The sequence below is a fragment of the Lactuca serriola genome, chromosome 4, assembly GCF_051521515.1.
Source record: "Lactuca serriola cultivar US96UC23 chromosome 4, Lser_US96UC23_V15, whole genome shotgun sequence".
Classification (NCBI taxonomy): Eukaryota; Viridiplantae; Streptophyta; class Magnoliopsida; order Asterales; family Asteraceae; genus Lactuca; species Lactuca serriola.
Window position 1 is genome coordinate 102,937,439 of NC_136411.1, and position 19,356 is coordinate 102,956,794.

Consider the following 19,356-nt stretch of genomic DNA (forward strand, 5'->3'; position numbering starts at 1 on the left):
CGGGGTACGTTGGGCGTACGCGAGTACGCGGGGCGTACCTCGGATCAGATCGGTGACTCCTCTTCGGATGTCGGCTTTTATAATTAAATTTAAATATTAATTATTTAATAAACTTCGGAAATTCATATCTTCTTCATACGAACTCCGTTTTCGATGTTCTTTATATCCACGCGTAGGTGAGACTACGCTCTACAACTTTCGTTTAGACTTCGTCGGCTAATTTTGACTTTATTTTTATTATTTATTTTTAGTAGGCCCGGACAGGAAAACTTCGTTATAAATTCATAACTTCTTCGTTTGACGTCCGTTCTCACCTAACTTTTGATCGCTTCGATACCAACAACGAGATCTTCGATTCTCGTTTAGATTGTTTCGGCTAAAAACCGCTCGATCTCAAATTGAGTATTTCAGGCTGCATACCGCTAAGTTGAAACTTCAATAAATCATAACTTCCTCATACGAAGTCAAATTTAGGCGTTCTATATATATTCGGAAACCTCGTTTCAACTACTACAACATTATCCAAAGATATCAAGTTTATTTTACACTTAAATTTTGACGCTTATTTTTATTCTTAATTAATCAAACCACATAATTAAGAAATTAAGCACAAAACACATAATACTCAAATAATACACTCTTATTATTTCAAAACGGGTTGCAAAGGTTAACCTAGACTATTACATTAATGATAATGCCTAGCCTGGAAACGCGGGTGTTACACTGTACCACTTAACTCTGGTTATCTACTCAAGGTAAAGTATAGTGAGAAGACTCACATCGGATATCTCAGTAAATCTCTGACTCGGTAAACTCTGGTCTAGCCCCTGCCTAATCACATGAAATAAATACTCTAATTAATACACCCCTCCGGGCTAGGCTAATCTCTCTCTCTCTCTCTCTCTATACATCCTCTAGGAAGGGTAAAGGACTATCCTACCCTTCCGATGACTCTAAGGTCCAAGCCTTGACTAACCCTAAAAGTCAACGAAGTCAACGGTCAACCTTGACCAAACTCGCCGAGTGCACAACTGTGACTCGGCGAGTCCACACGTGTTCATCACCCTCCTAGTTCTCATACGACTCACTGAGTCAACCTCAACTCTGCAAATCATCACTGATCACATTTTGTGAAATGTCCCGACCCAACTCGCCGATTCTGGCTCCTGACTCGGCGAGTACCATCGTGCACTCTGTCCTCTAGATTCCCTCTGACTCACTGAGTCGTTTCCCCAACTCAGTGAGTCACCAACTGTGTGATTATCGGGAAAACCCTCGTCCTACTCGCCGAGTCGGCTATTGAACTCGGCGAGTTCATGCCATGCTCAAGCTGAACTGACCTCCTGAGGTCAAATCCGCTCCTCTAAACCATAGATCCAGCTTCCCAAAGCATTATAATCACGTAAAGCTAGCATCTTGGTGCTCATGCAAAGGCTCAAAGGGCTTATTTGAAGATATGGCCTCTAAAATGACATCCTAAGCTCATAACCTCCATTAACACCCATAAAGCTCAAGGGAAAAGGGTCTCTGGACCTCTTTGGGTCCAGATCTACAACACCCACACGAGAAGGGACCAATTACTCCATATAACCATCCTCTAAAGGGCTAAAAAGCCCTAACTCTAAGAATTACACCATAAACTGAAGAAGGGTCGAATGAATACCTCAAAATGAAGTCTCTAAGCTCTGGAATCACTGGATTAGCACCCTCTTCAGCCTCCTCATGTCTTGGTCCTCTTCTATTTGCAAAACACTAACAAATGATCAAGAAATGACTCTTTTCCTCTCACAAACGCTCTAGCTCTCTTAGGGTTTCTCTTTGGGGTCTGGTAGCCGCAAATGACGGCCATAAGGCCCTTTAAATAAGCCCCAAACCCGAGGAATTAGGGTTTCATTAAACAGCGTGGACTCACCGAGTCCAGCCATCCACCCGGATAATGATTCGCGTCTCTACTCGGCGAGTCTATGCATCAACTCGCCAAGTTCTTCCATAAAACTTGAAATTCATCGAATAAAAAAAATATCTGAAATTTCGGATGTTACATTCAAAGTGTCTAATATCATTATTTTTCAATTAGTTGTCTGATTTTATGCAATAATATCATATACAGTTCACATTTATTCAGTTTATTCAACTTTTTATTAATTTTAAGAAAAAACAATTTTTTTTTCTCGAAATTTTGGAATTATTCATCAAAATTCATACATGTTCTTGAAATTCCAAAGTTTTTTTTACCGAAATTTGAAATTTCAATCCGGAATAAAAAATGTATTTTTTTTATTTCGAATTATGAACAAAATGGTTATTTTTAATTATTTTCTTTAAATATTAAATTGTGCTTAAATTGTTTGATTTCCAGTTAGTTTAACCTATTCCACGTGTTTATCTATACGTTTATAGACGGCCCCCAATAGTGACGGCAGCCTACGGGAGCACCATAGAAGCACACTCCACCACCAGAGACTTTTATTAGATTCAAACAAGAAGAGCGAAGAGATCACCAATAGATCGATATAGAAACTCGATCTATCAATCAATCAATCAATCAACCATGGCGGAGGATTTGGTATTGGATACAGCGATCAGAGACTGGGTACTCATACCGTTGTCAATCGTCATGGTTCTAATCGGAATCCTCCGTTACTTCGTATCCAAGCTCATGCGTACTTCTCAATTGCCGGATGCCAAGATTATCAAAGAAGGGTTAGTTTAATTCCTTCTCTTTCTACTTCTCTCCTGTATTCAATTCCCATCTTGATCTTGTTTTATTTGATTTTTAGGCAGGTTATAATTAGGGCTAGAAATCTACGGGCGGCCGCTAATTTCATACCCCCAAAGGCGTTTCGCGCTCGGAAAGTTTATTACACTAATGAGGTTTGATTCCTCATAATTTGATACTTTGTCAGATTTACAACTTTTTTGCTTTGAATTATATTAGATAATATAGCTACCAAGTGCTTACAGTTTCAATTCCTAGAACAATCAGATCAAACTTTGAACTAGATAAGCTTCAATTGTCAATCCATCTCTTGAATTCCATGTTTTAGACACTCCGTAGCGTCTGGTTTTCTGAATTCCTAGGGATTTGGCCTTGATTGGAATTCAATCTCATTCCACTCCCGAGTTTAGTTGTAAATGAGTATGGATTTGAATTCCTTTGGAATTCACAAAATCCTTTGATCCCATGCATTTCAACATTCCATCCAAAAACTAAACAGAAATTTCAACATTTATGCTTAACCAAAAGCTTGACAGAATTCAATTCTTTTTTGTTCTGCAGGAAAATGGTTTACTTCATGTTCCCAAAGGCCAGGGTCAGAATCCTCAGGCACAAATGTTATCTGATCCAAACATGGCTATGGATATGATGAAGAAAAATCTTTCAATGATTATACCACAGGTAACACTTATTTTGCATATTTTTATCATTTTTCATTTACAAATATACATACATACAAGATTTGATATCTAATTTATAATATTTAACCTCCTTTGTCTAGACCCTTACCTTTGCTTGGGTTAACTTCTTCTTCTCCGGATTTGTAGCAGGTAAATCCACTTCTTAGATTCTATTATTTGACATTTGTGGGAATCTAAGTTCCTGTGTTTTTTTATTTTTTAGCAAAGATTCCGTTTCCTTTGACACAAAGGTTTAGGTCAATGTTACAGAATGGAATTGACTTGAGCACAGTTGATGTTAGCTATGTTAGCAGTCGTTCATGGTATGTCTTAACTTCATATATTGATTGAGAAATCTGTTAGATATTGTTTGGTATGATGGAATCATGGAAGGAATGGAATGGTTCATTCCATTGGAATCAGAAAATGCTGTTTGTTTCACCTCATGGAATCAGAAAACCATAAATTTTTTATTATAAGTTTGTGGGTTCTAATGAACTTTTATTATGTTTAATTTCTTTATCAGGTACTTCCTTAATCTGTTTGGATTAAGAGGCTTGTTTAGTCTCATTCTTGGAGAGGAAAATGGTAAATTTATTTTTTTGCACTTGAAAATTTGGCTTTAAATACAAAACAAATTCCATAATTTTTTTTTGACATGCTTCTTGAAATGCAGCCACTGATGATACACAACGAATGATGCAAATGAGTGGATTTGGCTTTGATCCCTCCAAGGTATAAATTATCCACATCATCGGGCCTTTTGGCCCACACTAAAAATAACATATAACAGGTTGTACTGTGTTTGACATACAAATGACCAAACTGATACCAATCAGACAAAAGCTGCAATCTTTTTGTATAAAAAGACAAAAGACATGAATGCCCTCTTTGTCCTTATCAATCTTTTATGTTTTTTTTTCAGAGTTTGGGTGCTGAGAAAGATGGATTAGACATTGTTCAACATGACTGGGTCCTACCAAAATTCGAACAACGAGCTGAAGCTGTGTTGAGAAAACTTGTGAGCTAAATAATCATACGAGTCTTTAGATTATTACGTTTACTTTTGTTTGTCATGACTTTCTTGTAGTAAACTAATCTTAATAGTTGTAATCGTATTTGAGCATTTGGTAATTTATTGGACCTTGTGTGTGATTTAGTGTTGTACTTTTTTGTTCCTACATAAGATTCAACCTATAGATGGTCTAGACGAATATATGTTACCAATGGAGTATCATACATTGTATCACAATATGATTTCACAAATTTTCTTGATGAGATATGTTTTGTTTGTCAAAAGGCATGATTGGACTTCTTTGGAGAGCATGTCGAGGTTTCCATTTCAAAGCATAGATCAACACTTGGACTTACATTTTGGTTTTTAGATGGATTTGAAGGTAATACACATGTGTGATTCTACCTGGGGTTGCCCCTCTAGCTAGCTTAAGGATGAGCTCCTTTGGAGAGCATGTCTAACACTCAGAGTTGCTTGCATTTTGGTTTTTGGATGGATTGGAGGGTAATACACATGTGTGAATCTAACCGGGGTTTCTCCTTTAGCCAGCTTAAGGATGGGCTCCTTTAGAGAGCATGTCTAACACTCAGTCTTACTTACATTTTGGTTTTTGCATGGAAATACACGTGTGAATCTAATCGGGGCTTCACCTATGGGCTCCTTTGAAGAGCATTTCTAACATTCAAAATTACTTACATTTTGGTTTTTGGATAGATAAAAGGGTAATACACATGTGCAAATCTAACTAGGGTTTTTCCTTTAGCCGACTTAAGGATGGGCTCCTTTAGAGAGCATGTCTAACATTCAGACTTACTTTCATTTTGGTTTTTGGATGGACAGAAGGGTAATACATATATGTGGATCTAACATGGTTTTCCTCTTTAGTTGGCTTAAGGAGTGAGAGTTTCACATTGGGCTAGTCTGCTTTAAAAGCTCTCTCGGTCTAATTGAGAAAACACGAAAAAACGTACATAAATAACTAACACATGTTTATTATTCGCGTTTGATACTTTTGGCTTCTTTGCATCATAGGTTGTGGATCTATTGAATACAGTCTAGTGGCTCATAATAATGTTGTGGCTCATAATAATGTTACCGCCACAAAGTTTAAAAAAAATTAAAAGAATTGATTTTGCTATCCAAAAGAGTTTAACAACATTGGGCTAGTCTGCTTTAAAAGCTCTCTCGGACTAATTGAGAAAACACAAAAAAAAAAAAAAAACATACATAAATAATTAACACATGTTTATTATTCGTGTTTGATACTTTTGGCTTCTTTGCATCATAGGTTGTGGATCTATTGAATATAGTCTTGTGGCTCATAATAATGTTACCGCCACAAAGTTAAAATTTTGTTTTTAAAAGAATTGATTTTGCTATCCAGAGAAGTTTAACAACATAATTTGTTGTCTATTTGCATTGTCATCTTATGTTTGCATTTTCATCTGATTTATATGAATGAAAAGATATTTTCATTCATCAACACTTGCTCATTAATATTTAATATGAAGAAATTAGTTTGTGATTATTAATGATTAAATAAGCAACAAGTCAAAATGTGCTTATTTCAAGTACACTTGCTTGTTTATTTATCACTACTTCAAATTTACCATAGTAATTCTAAAATCATAAGAGAACTAAGGCCGGAGGGAGTGGTGCCGCGTTTCCTAATGAAACCGCAGTGACACGTAGGCGTCATCTTACCCATTACCACAAAAATGTGGTCTCATACCACACCCAAGGAGTGGTGCCCACTCCTTTAAATTATTTTTATTATTTAAATAAATAAAATTTTTAGTTTTAAATAAAAACAAAATATTTCATTAATTAAAATTAAAAATCATTACATTACTTAAAAAAACCTAGGAAATTAGAAATTAAAAAACTAGATAGCTTAAACGTACAACTTATTTAAAAAAAATCAAATAATTAAAACTTGGAAAATAATTAAAAATTAACCACGATTAGCGTAATGTTTTTTCACGTCTTCCTTCATTTGCAAAACGACTTGAAGCGCATCCCCGATCAAATTCGACGTGTCCATCGATAACACTTTAAGTCACTGTCCCTTTGTTTCCAACTCTCTCTATTCGAAGCAAGTTGCAAAAAACTATCCATTCTATCTTTTATGCCTTGCACATTATCGACATTTCTTTCAAGTCATTTGATTTCGACGCTTTGTCATTGCTTTTGTTTTTTGTTTAGTCCCTTCCCATTGGTCGGGGGGTGGTGAAACTTGAATGGGCTCATCTTCGTTGAGGTCGAAACCAAAACGAGCATTCGATGAAGTGTGTTCCGAGTCGGAAGTTTTTGACCGTTTTGATCCGCTATCGATGTGCTTGTCGCTTGTTTTCAGGTTTTGTTATTTTTGTTGCTTTTGAGTAGATTCCAAACTTCAAAAAACTTGAAAGTCTTCTTTTGTTGTTTTTGATAGATGTTAAAAGCTTTCTCCAAAACCACTTCGTCAATTTCGCCGCTTTTTCATTGTCGTTTCATGTTGTTATATAAATCGTTAAACATCACGTCTTTGTTCATCTTTCCCCATTTTGAGTACACCTAATGTTTAGTACGATATGGTTCCAAGTTCATTCCTTTATGGCCCTTTATGGAACCGAGCTCTAAAGCGGCACCAAAAACGATAATGTTTTTGGTCCCCCCCCCCCCCCCCCCCCCCCCCCCCCCCCGTCTTCGCGTCCTCTGAAACTTTAATCCATAATTGTGCTAATACTAACTCTTCTTGAGGTGATCACGCTTTAGCTTCCGCCTTCTCTTTTCTTTTATTTCCTGGCTGAAAGGATTGAGTTTGTGGAACAAATTCTAGTTCAGATTCAGAAATGAGTGTGGTTGTGATTGTGTTTCTGGAATAAACTATGGTTGGAAACCAAAAGCAAAAAGATCAAAATCTTGGTCAAATTGTGGTTGTGTTTGTGGAAATTGTTGCGTAAGACGTGGTTTTTGGATACTTTGTAGAAAATAGGGAAGCATACCCCCGTAGTGGTAGAAAGGAGGCGAATAAATTTGTTGATCGAGTGAAGGTCTTGGAGTTGTGGGTTTTCTGTCGGGTGTTTTTTCGTTGGTTGGATTTCTGAAGGATGACATTTTTTGTGGGTTTGAAAAGAGAGAAGATGGTTAAATGTTGATGTGTTTTTATGGTTAGTTTATAAAGTATTTATAGTAGTGGATAAAAAAAATTAAATATTTGAAAATTAACCGTTTTCAAACGGTAAAGAGGATACCCAATCAAAATCGAGCATGGATAACACCCTTGGAGGGCCGTAGTGCGGCCGAGACCGCAACCAAGGGGCAGTGTGCGAGATGAGGTGGCGGGGGGAGCACGGCCTAGACCGCACCACTCCCTCCGGTCTAACAAAAATTTGTTAGTAATAAAAAAATTTGGATGAAATAGCAATGCACTTGTACCCATAATAACATTGTACTTGTACAACTTTATCCACAATAACATACTTATATTCATTTACCCATAATAACAACCAACTTACATTTGTAAGCAATTTACATGTTCCTATCAATAAAAAAAGTCCCCAACAATAACCAAAGATAATGCAGTTAAAACATAAAAAAAAAACCCACCTAATTCCAATCTTTATTCATAATATATATAGTTATATTATATTATATACCTAGTTATAGACATGATATACCCCAAGACCTAATGACAGTCGAGTCAACTCAGTCAAAACAGAAAACTTCAACATAAACTTACTCTATTATTACCTTTACAAACAGAGAACAAACAAACTAGCTCAAAATTTCACCTTTTTTTTTTTTTTTTCTTTTTTTTTTTTTTTTTTTTTTAATTTCACCATGTTCCAAAGCTGCATCCCACATGATCTTGAGTGATGATATTTAGGCGTTCTCTCATGATATCCAATGAAGGGTAAGATGGGAAACAAATTCGATAAAAACATGTGTGAGAAGATGGAAGAAGCTCTATTGAATCATTGGTTTTGTATATGTAAAGCTTTGAAGCTAATCCACCAAAACCTTCTATTGGTAGATGTTTTAAAGATGTCCAAAAGAACAGAAGCACTTTTCTCTGATTCCCTGTCATTTCTTCAATAATCTGTGCAACAAATAACTACTTTTAATTAACAAGGTTAAAAAAGGAAAGAAAAAGATGAGAAATGACAGGTGGCATACCTCCCATAACCATGATATTTGAGGATCAGTTTCCTTATACCCATAATACTCAGTATGCTTCTTCCAATCTTCCACTGAAATAATACTTTCACTTCCATACAACATTCCATCAAGATCCTCACATTCTAAGCTTTTAAAAAACAATTTCCTTATTTTTTCTTCTCCAGCAATATCTGTAAACCCTTTAGCAAAATATGACACCTGTTCTGAAACAGATGTCACAAACCTATGCTCGATAAGAAGATCAACATACTCCTTCCTGTTTCTACTATTCACAACAATGTTTTTTCCATCTGCAAAAAGCTCCACAACTTTTCTTGATCCTAGTTCTTCAATTTCTCTAACGAATGTTAACCCAAGGGCATCTTCGTCAACTGTAGTGGGGTCCATGTCTAATATCTGTTTGCAGCTGCTGTATAAGTATGGATCTGCATCTTTTATGTCTTCTAAAGAGATTGTGTTTCCTGATAATTGTGAGAAAAATGATCGATCAAATGCAATTCCAACTTGGATTTTGTGCATTAAAGCTAGTGCGATTATTCTTCCTGCAAAGTTGAAGTATTCAAGGTGCAATGGGTCCACTTTAGATGCTGCAAACTCAACAGAATTCAAGAAGTCAGGAAGTCAAGAAGTAATTCCATGTCGTAAAGAATGGTTTTTTTTATTGGAAGTTTGATAAAGATTACCTGGATTGGGGAAGAATCTTCGCCGGTCATTAGGGCAAGCAACAAAAAGGGCATTTTGGGGATTAAAGATTTCTTGACAAACTAAGAAGAACCATTCACGTAAGACACCAGGACCTGTAGCTTCTTCATTTTTGAACTCCATGAATAATCCACCACGAAGAGTATCAGGATCTACACGTGCAATGTACTCAAAAGATTCAGCTAACAACTGAGATCTGTCAATAAGCATCTCATGAAGCTCATCATATTCATCTTTCATTTCTGGAAGCAACATCAATACCAAATGCCTCCTGGATTCGAAGTCGATAACATCTTTATGTCCAAGAATCCATTTGTAATCCTCGCCTCTTTTAGCATATTTAACAATCAGATAGCATAATGAGACCTTGTTCCTTTTCAAATTTTCCCAAAAGAAATCTTCTGCACCTTGGTATAGTTTGGAAATGCTTCGCAGTTCCTTCAAGATTGAAAGATAAGAATCCCATCCGAAGTATCCTTTCTTTTCTGTAGCTAAGTAACTCTCTATTTTATCAAGACACATTTGAACTTTCTCAAAAAGCTCAATGAAGATCATGTATAGAAGTTTGATTTCATCACTGCCACAAGGGAGGGTGGAGGTGGACTTACTTGGTATTGGTATGATTCCCTCAAACTCTGTCTGATCTTTGATTGCAGCCTTGAGAGGACGCAAGAATGAAGCGAACTCAAGGACATCACTTGGTGAAGGACAGACATCATCTATGGCTTCCACACTGGAAATCAAACCCTCTGTTAGGTTGTTTGCAAGCTCAGCCACATATGGAAGAATGTCCTGAACTGTAATGATTACAGGTTTATTACTGCTGTTATCATAATTCCGAGAGCTTCTTCCAATTCTAAGATACTCCACCATTGATCCTAGACTACTCCGGCAATCTTCATACAAAGGATCTGATCTTCCTGAAACTCTACAGAGCAATTTACAGAACTCTAATGCTATAGGCGCACACTGTGAATATATAGGTCTTGACAGTGTATGTTTACTAGAATTAAGGAGATGTCGAATTGATTCTTGAGCACACTCTTTGTTACCTGCATGAGGCGACATGTAGAGCATCATCAGGGCTGCTGGAGCACATAACGATTGAAATATATTCAGATGAGGCGCCGGTTGATCATCCCCGATATCATACTTGGCAGTCATGTTCAAGAACTCTGTTAACCGCGATTTCACAGACTTCAGACAAAGGCCCTTTTCTCCTTTGCACAACCTGTAAATCGTCGAAACCAAATCATCAATCAACTGCCACGCTTGCGGATGCTCCGTACTCCGCATTCGACCAACCAAATGCAAGCCTGCGTCGTTATTTATCTTACACTCAGCCAAACTATAATCCCACTGAAGCTGCCGTCCTCGATAAATCAACCGCTGCTCGACCATCGGAATTCCGGTGGCGGCCTGGATTTTCTCGTGGATTAATTTGACTTTGTCGTCTGGTTTTCCATGGAGAACTAAGGTTTTGGCTTCGGAGATCATACGAACGAAGAATTGGATACGATCAGGATACCATACGAAGGCGGAGTGTTGGGTGGAACTGGAACTGGAAGTAGAAGCCCTAGTTTGGAAGTGAGGGTGTTGACGAGTGATTTGATCAAGGAAAGGATTACTGGAAGCGGTGGCGGGAGGAGAATTAGGGTTAGGATCATCCTTTCTCATCCTGAAGGCGGGTAAGTCGTAGGAGAGATCGTCGTATTCGTCGTCGTCGTAATCTTCGAACTTGCGTTTGATTCGCTGGTGAAGAAATTCGACGGACGGAGAGTCTGGAGAAGACATTGACGGTTGGCCGGCGGGAAGGGGTTTACCATGAAACCATCAAACAACACCTTATGAGAAAGAGATTTGTATATCGCTTCGCTGGGTTTTACAGAGAGAGATGATGAGATCAACGCGACCCGTCTTTACTTGCTGAGAGTAATCTTACAGTAATTGCCTAAAAGGCATTAATAATTAAACTAAAGGAAATTTGACTGATCTAACCATTTTTTGGTCTATCTTTCACAAAAATAACTTATTTAGATTGATTTTGCCAAAATAACATTTTTATCTAGAATGGATTATTTAGGAAATAATTTCGGACTCCATGTTATCTGAATCGGCCCCTCAAATACCTTATGAAATATATTCATTCCAGAGTAACACAGTACATATTCCAAACTTCGAATTTCAAATTCATTTTCGGATTATATTTCGATAAATTCCAGATCTCGAATTACAAGCGCATTCCGATCTCCAACACGCTCTCCAATATTCCAACCCACTCGAAGACACATTTTGAACTCCGACCTAAGATATGGAATATGATCACGATGACCTAGTTGTTTTACGAGCAAGTCATTTACTCTTATATTGTTATGGTTTAATTTTAACATATTTTGTTTTTAGAACTTCATCTGGAATGCAAAGAACAGCTCCGAAATGAACCGGCAACGTTCCAGAGTAGCAATACATGTTGATAGTACATTAAGACCAACCCAACAATAGTTTAGTTGTTTATATTATGTTATTAACTTATTATACATAGAAAATAAGTATTTCAGAACAAAAAAATGCATTCCTGAATGCTCCAGAATGCTCGGGAACGCGAGAATAATAATAATAATAATAATAATAATAATAATAATAATACATTTTATCGAACAATTAAAATCATTGAATAAGGTAATTGTTCTTCGTACACGTTACAAACTATATAAATATTATCGTATACAAATATTATAAGTATATAATATTTGTAGAAAATTTTAATATAAAATTTATCGTTAAACGATAAAATAACATTTTGATAAAGCATACTTATGATAAATGATATAAACAAAATTCATAGTAATCGTAATTACTAAGCCTTGAGTATAAAGAACGTCAAAATATGACTTCGTATGAAGAAGTTAAGATTTTACAAAGTTTCGCATTCGACACGATAACACGTGTTAACACCACATACTAACCTTAGTCCTTATGTTGAAGACACAGCACACCCATTTATAGGCATGGCGTGCCTTTCTTCTAGCCTCTATAAATGGTGCATATTTTGCTTCATTTGGTGCTTATTTACTCTCTTTTTTCTCTTAATGCAACATCCCGATTTTTAACCCAAATTTTTCATTTTTATTTAGTTAAATATATCATAGTATAATTACATTAGGCGGAAACATATTACGAATGAACGTGTGTACAATCGAACCTTGCCCTATCACGCATCAATGAGGTACCTGAAAAACATTTATATGCAACTGGGCAAGCATGAAGCTTAATTAGTTCCTCCAAAATACCACATACCACAATACATATACAATGCCTACATATTATGGCCTTCAGCATAAACCTGGTCCGCCCTTGGCCTTCAGCACGAAGCCGATCCACCCTTTTTCCTTCAACATAAAGTTGGTCCGCTACTTGACCTTCAGCATAAAGTTGGTATGCCCGAGTCTATTAGCCTTCACCTTGAGGTTGGGTCGCCTTAAACTCCCTACATAATATTTTAACACATATAAACACTACAACATGTAATAATCCAATACTACATGCAACTAACAGAACTAGCCTAATGACATACTATAGGGAAATTATATCCGAACATACAGAGGATATATACTGGAGCACATAATATAGTGAGAAAACTCACCTAGACAGTTATCATTCTCAGCCACACATTTATTTTGGTTTTTGGATGGATAGAAAGGTAATACACATGTGTAAATCTAACTGGGGTTTCCCATCTAGCTAGCTTAAGGATGGGCTTTTTTGGAGAGCATGTTAACACTCAGTATCACTTACATTTTGGTTTTTGGATGGGAAATGAGAGTAATACACATGTGTGAATCTAACTGGGGTTTTCCCTCCAGCTAGCTTAAGGATGGGCTCTTTTGGAGAGCATGTTAACACTCAGACTTACTTATATTTTGGTTTTTCGATGGATAGGAGGGTAATACACGTGTGAATCTAACCGGGGTTTCACTCTAGCAAGCTCAAGGATGGGCTTCTTTGGAGAGCATGTTAACACTCAGTCTTACTTACATTTTGGTTTTTGGATGGAAAAGGAGAGTAATACACATGTATGAATCTAACTGGGGGTTCCCCTCCGGCTAGCTTAAGGATGGGCTCCTTAAGAATGCATGTCTAACACTCGATCTAACTTACATTTTGGTTTTTGGATGGATAGGAGGGTAATACACATGTGTGAATCTAACATGGGTTTTCCCTCTAGCTAGCTTAAGGATGGGCTCCTTTGGAGTGCGTGTCTAACACTAAGACTTAGTTGCATTTGGTTTTGGATGAATAGGAGGGTAATACACATGTGTGAATCTAACTTGGGATTCCCCTGTAGCTAGCTTAAGGATGGGCTCCTTTGGTGAGCATGTCTAACAATCAGACTTACTTACACTTTGGTTTTTGGATGGATAGGAGGGTAATACACATGTATGAATCTAACAGGGGTTTTCCCTCTAGCTAGCTTAAGGATGGGCTCCTTTGGAGAGCATGTCTAACACCCAGACTTACTTGCATTTTGGTTTTTAGATGAATAGGAGGATAATACACATGTGTGAATCTAATTGTGGTTTCCCTGTAGCTAGCTTAAGGATGGGCTCCTTTAGAGAGCATATCTAACACTTAAACTTACTTACATTTTGTTTTTGGATGGATAGGAGGGTAATACACATGTGTGAATCTAATTGGGGTTTCCCTTTAGCTAGCTAAAGGATGGGCTCCTTTGGAGAGCATGTCTAACACTCCGACTTACTTACATTTTGGTTTGTGGATGGATAGGAGGGTAATACACATCTATGAATCTAACTGGGGTTTTTCCTCTTGCTGGCTTAAGGATGGGCTCCTTTAGAGAGCATGTCTAACATTTAGACTTACTTACATTTTGGTTTTTGGATGGACAGGAGGGTAATACACATGTGGATCTAACATGGGTTTCCTCTTTAGCTGACTTAAGGAGTGAGAATTTCACATTGGGCTAGTCTGCTTTAAATGCTGTCTCATGCAGTCATGCTACTTGAGAAAACACGAGAAAATGTACTTGAATAACTAACACATGTTTATTATTCGCGTTTGATACTTTAAGCTTCTTTGCATCATAAGTTGTGGATCTCCTTAATAGAGTCTAGTGACTCGTAATAATGTTAACGTCCTAAAGTAAAATTTTAATTTTTAAAAGAATTGATTTTGCTATCCAAAGGAGGTTAACAAGATAATTTGTTGTCCGTTTGCATTTCATCTTATTGATGTAAACTATTTTATATGAATGAAAAGATCTTTTTATTCATTAACACTTCTTACTCATAAATATTTAACATGAAGAAATTAGTTTGTGATTATTAATGATAATAAGTGATTTAATGTATTTTATATAAGAAAATTCATCTGCTTATTTCAAGTACACTTGCTTCCTAAAGTTATGTTTATTTACTACTATTTCAACTTTACCATAGTAAACCTAAAATCATAAAGAGAACTAACAAAAACTTGTTAGTAATAAACTTTTTTGGATGAAATAGCAAAGCACTTATACCCATAATAACATTGTACTTGTACAACTTCATCCACAATAACATACTTATATTCATTTACCCATAATAACAACCAACTTACATTTGTAAGCAATTTACATGTTCCTATCAATAAAAAAAAGTCCCCAACAATAACCAAAGATAATGCAGTTAAAACATAAAAAAAAAACCCACCTAATTCCAATCTTTATTCATAATATATATAGTTATATTATATTATATACCTAGTTATAGACATGATATACCCCAAGACCTAATGACAGTCGAGTCAACTCAGTCAAAACAGAAAACTTCAACATAAACTTACTCTATTATTACCTTTACAAACAGAGAACAAACAAACTAGCTCAAAATTTCACCTTTTTTTTTTTTTTTTAATTTCACCATGTTCCAAAGCTGCATCCCACATGATCTTGAGTGATGATATTTAGGCGTTCTCTCATGATATCCAATGAAGGGTAAGATGGGAAACAAATTCGATAAAAACATGTGTGAGAAGATGGAAGAAGCTCTATTGAATCATTGGTTTTGTATATGTAAAGCTTTGAAGCTAATCCACCAAAACCTTCTATTGGTAGATGTTTTAAAGATGTCCAAAAGAACAGAAGCACTTTTCTCTGATTCCCTGTCATTTCTTCAATAATCTGTGCAACAAATAACTACTTTTAATTAACAAGGTTAAAAAAGGAAAGAAAAAGATGAGAAATGACAGGTGGCATACCTCCCATAACCATGATATTTGAGGATCAGTTTCCTTATACCCATAATACTCAGTATGCTTCTTCCAATCTTCCACTGAAATAATACTTTCACTTCCATACAACATTCCATCAAGATCCTCACATTCTAAGCTTTTAAAAAACAATTTCCTTATTTTTTCTTCTCCAGCAATATCTGTAAACCCTTTAGCAAAATATGACACCTGTTCTGAAACAGATGTCACAAACCTATGCTCGATAAGAAGATCAACATACTCCTTCCTGTTTCTACTATTCACAACAATGTTTTTTCCATCTGCAAAAAGCTCCACAACTTTTCTTGATCCTAGTTCTTCAATTTCTCTAACGAATGTTAACCCAAGGGCATCTTCGTCAACTGTAGTGGGGTCCATGTCTAATATCTGTTTGCAGCTGCTGTATAAGTATGGATCTGCATCTTTTATGTCTTCTAGAGAGATTGTGTTTCCTGATAATTGTGAGAAGAATGATCGATCGAATGCAATTCCAACTTGGATTTTGTGCATTAAAGCTAATGCGATTATTCTTCCTGCAAAGTTGAAGTATTCAAGGTGCAATGGGTCCACTTTAGATGCTGCAAATTCAACAACAAGTCAACAAGTCAAGAAGTCAAGAAGTAATTCCATGTCGAAAAAAAATGGTTTTTTATTGAAAGATTGATGAAAGATTGTGAACTTACCTGGATTGGGAAAGAATCTTCTTCGGTCATTCGGGCAAGCAACAAAAAGGGCATTTTGGGGATTAAAGATTTCTTGACAAACTAAGAAGAACCATTCACGTAAGACACCAGGACCTGTAGCTTCTTCATTTTTGAACTCCATGAATAATCCACCACGAAGAGTATCAGGATCTACACGTGCAATGTACTCAAAAGATTCAGCTAATAACTGAGATCTATCAATAAGCATCTCATGAAGCTCATCATATTCATCTTTCATTTCTGGAAGCAACATCAATACCAAATGCCTCCTGGATTCGAAGTCGATAACATCTTTATGTCCAAGAATCCATTTGTAATCCTCGCCTCTTTTAGCATATTTAACAATCAGATAGCATAATGAGACCTTGTTCCTTTTCAGATTTTCCCAAAAGAAATCTTCTGCACCTTGGTATAGTTTGGAAATGCTTCGCAGTTCCTTCAAGATTGAAAGATAAGAATCCCATCCGAAGTATCCTTTCTTTTCTGTAGCTAAGTAACTCTCTATTTTATCAAGACACATTTGAACTTTCTCAAAAAGCTCAATGAAGATCATGTAAAGAAGTTTGATTTCATCACTGCCACAAGGGAGGGTGGAGGTGGACTTACTTGGTATTGGTATGATTCCCTCAAACTCTGTCTGATCTTTGATTGCAGCCTTGAGAGGACGCAAGAACGAAGCAAACTCAAGGACATCACTTGGTGAAGGACAGACATCATCTATGGCTTCCACACTGGAAATCAAACCCTCTGTTAGGTTGTTTGCAAGCTCAGCCACATATGGAAGAATGTCCTGAACTGTAATGATTACAGGCTTATTACTGCTGTTATCATAATTCCGAGAGCTTCTTCCAATTCTAAGATACTCCACCATTGATCCTAGACTACTCCGGCAATCTTCATACAAAGGATCTGATCTTCCTGAAATTCTACAGAGCAATTTACAGAACTCTAATGCTATAGGCGCACACTGTGAATATATAGGTCTTGACAGTGTATCTTTACTAGAATTAAGGAGATGTCGAATTGATTCTTGAGCACACTCTTTGTTACCTGCATGAGGCGACATGTAGAGCATCATCAGGGCTGCTGGAGCACATAACGATTGAAATATATTCAGATGAGGCGCCGGTTGATCATCCCCGATATCATACTTGGCAGTCATGTTCAAGAACTCTGTTAACCGCGATTTCACAGACTTCAGACAAAGGCCCTTTTCTCCTTTGCACAACCTGTAAATCGTCGAAACCAAATCATCAATCAACTGCCACGCTTGCGGATGCTCCGTACTCCGCATTCGACCAACCAAATGCAAGCCTGCGTCGTTATTTATCTTACACTCAGCCAAACTATAATCCCACTGAAGCTGCCGGCCTCGATAAATCAACCGCTGCTCGACCATCGGAATTCCGGTGGCGGCCTGGATTTTCTCGTGGATTAATTTGACTTTGTCGTCTGGTTTTCCATGGAGAACTAAGGTTTTGGCTTCGGAGATCATACGAACGAAGAATTGGATACGATCAGGATACCATACGAAGGCGGAGTCTTGGGTGGAACTGGAACTGGAAGTAGAAGCCCTAGTTTGGAAGTGAGAGTGTTGACGAGTGATTTGATCAAGGAAAGGATTACTGGAAGCGGTGGCGGGAGGAGAATTAGGGTTAGGATCATCCTTTCTCATCCTGAAGGCGGGTAAGTCGTAGGAGAGATCGTCGTATTCGTCGTCGTCGTAATCTTCGAACTTGCGTTTGATTCGCTGGTGAAGAAATTCGACGGACGGAGAGTCTGGAGAAGACATTGACGGTTGGCCGGCGGGAATGGGTTTATCATGAAACCATCAAACAACACCTTATGAGAAAGAGATTTGTATATCGCTTCGCTGAATCGCTGGGTTTTACACAGAGATGATGAGATCAACGCAACCCGTGTTTACTTGCTGAGTATACAGTAATTGCCAAAAGGCATTAATAATTTAACTTAAGGAAATTTGACTAATCTAACCATTTTTTTGTCTATCTTTGACAAAAAATAACTTATTTAAATTGATCTTGCCAAAATAACATTTTTATCTAAAATGGGTTATGTTGGAAACAATTCCAGACTCCATATTATCTGAACAACCGAACAGACCCATGAAATATCCTATGAAATATGTCCATGTTCATTTCAGAGTAACACAGTACATATTCCGAACTTCAATTTTCAAATTCGTTTTCGGATTTTATTTCGATACATTATGGATCTCAATATACAAACGCATTCCGATCTCCGACACGCTATCTGGTAGTCCAACACACTCCAAGACACATTCAGAACTCCGACTTAGATATGAAACACGATCATGATGACCTAGTTGTTTTACGGGTAAGTCATTTACTCTTATACTTTGATAGTTTAATTTTAATGTTTTTAGAACTTCCTTCGGAATGCAAAGAACAGCTCTGGAATGAACTCACAACGTTCCAAAGTAGCAATACATGTTGATAGTGCATCAGGACCAACTCAACAATAGTTTAGTTGTTTATATTCCAGAATTCATGTTTTGTAAGGTGGTTAGACATTCCTAACATAGATGAGGATCCTTTACTTCTACATTACTGTGTTTTTCCACGATGTTATCACGGCCCCCGCAACGAGGTACAGTAAATGGTTTTTAAGATTAGGGGTTACGAGCTGTCTTTCGAAAGAAAGAATTTTGTCTTGTCACCGGTTTCCACTTTGGTAACTATTTTCGTGCCTACATTTCTGGCGCCATATTTTGTTCCAGTTTGTTTCCTATGGTTGAGAGAAATGTCTTACTGAAATTCGACAATGTAATCAATGTGTTTAAACATTCGTTTAATGACTTATTGGACGAGGATGAGGTTTGTTTATGTCTTCTCTATTTGTTAGACAAGGGTTTCAACGGGAAGTTCCGTAAATAGCCTGTGACAGATGAGTATTTCTTTTTGCTATACGACATTGATTAATTCAACAGGTATCATGTCGTTAACTTATAATTATCATTACTAATATTTTATACAAATTTAATTATGAAATTTTTTATATCGCATATATCCATGGGGGAGAATAATTTGGGATAAATTGTACTCACAACTATTTACTATTCAC

General features: G+C 36.8%; 3 protein-coding genes across 3 annotated transcripts; 1 reads left to right on the plus strand and 2 right to left on the minus strand.

Moving 5' to 3' along the window:
* The first annotated feature begins 2,410 nt into the window (after positions 1-2,410).
* LOC145102200 (uncharacterized) lies at positions 2,411-4,554 on the plus strand. Its single transcript, XM_079039575.1, has 8 exons — positions 2,411-2,703; positions 2,781-2,874; positions 3,281-3,400; positions 3,501-3,549; positions 3,623-3,722; positions 3,926-3,987; positions 4,076-4,134; positions 4,325-4,554. The coding sequence occupies exons 1-8, from the start codon at positions 2,552-2,554 to the stop codon at positions 4,427-4,429; spliced, it is 741 nt and encodes a 246-aa protein (XP_078895701.1). The 5' UTR covers positions 2,411-2,551; the 3' UTR covers positions 4,430-4,554.
* Positions 4,555-7,989: 3,435 nt separating this feature from the next.
* On the minus strand, positions 7,990-11,206 carry LOC145102201 (E3 ubiquitin-protein ligase UPL5-like). Its single transcript, XM_079039576.1, has 3 exons — positions 9,262-11,206; positions 8,576-9,165; positions 7,990-8,498 (listed from the first exon to the last, which is right to left on the minus strand). Exons 1-3 carry the CDS (start codon positions 11,072-11,074, stop codon positions 8,235-8,237), a joined length of 2,667 nt encoding a protein of 888 aa, XP_078895702.1. The 5' UTR covers positions 11,075-11,206; the 3' UTR covers positions 7,990-8,234.
* A 3,766-nt stretch (positions 11,207-14,972) lies between these two features.
* On the minus strand, positions 14,973-18,185 carry LOC145102202 (E3 ubiquitin-protein ligase UPL5-like). The gene is made up of 3 exons (XM_079039577.1): positions 16,231-18,185; positions 15,536-16,125; positions 14,973-15,458 (listed from the first exon to the last, which is right to left on the minus strand). Exons 1-3 carry the CDS (start codon positions 18,041-18,043, stop codon positions 15,195-15,197), a joined length of 2,667 nt encoding a protein of 888 aa, XP_078895703.1. The 5' UTR covers positions 18,044-18,185; the 3' UTR covers positions 14,973-15,194.
* Between the last annotated feature and the right edge of the window lie 1,171 nt (positions 18,186-19,356).

What these genes read in the sequence shown, in the direction of transcription:
- LOC145102200 (XM_079039575.1), top strand. Translation starts at nt 2,552, where the DNA reads ATGGCGGAGGATTTGGTATTGGATACAGCGATCAGAGACTGGGTACTC. An exon ending in CTTCTCCGGATTTGTAGCAG is followed by an intron (nt 3,550 to 3,622) that starts GTAAATCCACTT and finishes TTTATTTTTTAG; the next exon opens with CAAAGATTCCGTTTCCTTTG. An exon ending in TTGGCTTTGATCCCTCCAAG is followed by an intron (nt 4,135 to 4,324) that starts GTATAAATTATC and finishes TTTTTTTTTCAG; the next exon opens with AGTTTGGGTGCTGAGAAAGA.
- LOC145102201 (XM_079039576.1), bottom strand. Translation starts at nt 11,074, where the DNA reads ATGTCTTCTCCAGACTCTCCGTCCGTCGAATTTCTTCACCAGCGAATC. An exon ending in AAGATTCTTCCCCAATCCAG is followed by an intron (nt 9,166 to 9,261) that starts GTAATCTTTATC and finishes TTGAGTTTGCAG; the next exon opens with CATCTAAAGTGGACCCATTG. An exon ending in AAATATCATGGTTATGGGAG is followed by an intron (nt 8,499 to 8,575) that starts GTATGCCACCTG and finishes TTTGTTGCACAG; the next exon opens with ATTATTGAAGAAATGACAGG.
- LOC145102202 (XM_079039577.1), bottom strand. Translation starts at nt 18,043, where the DNA reads ATGTCTTCTCCAGACTCTCCGTCCGTCGAATTTCTTCACCAGCGAATC. An exon ending in AAGATTCTTTCCCAATCCAG is followed by an intron (nt 16,126 to 16,230) that starts GTAAGTTCACAA and finishes TTGAATTTGCAG; the next exon opens with CATCTAAAGTGGACCCATTG. An exon ending in AAATATCATGGTTATGGGAG is followed by an intron (nt 15,459 to 15,535) that starts GTATGCCACCTG and finishes TTTGTTGCACAG; the next exon opens with ATTATTGAAGAAATGACAGG.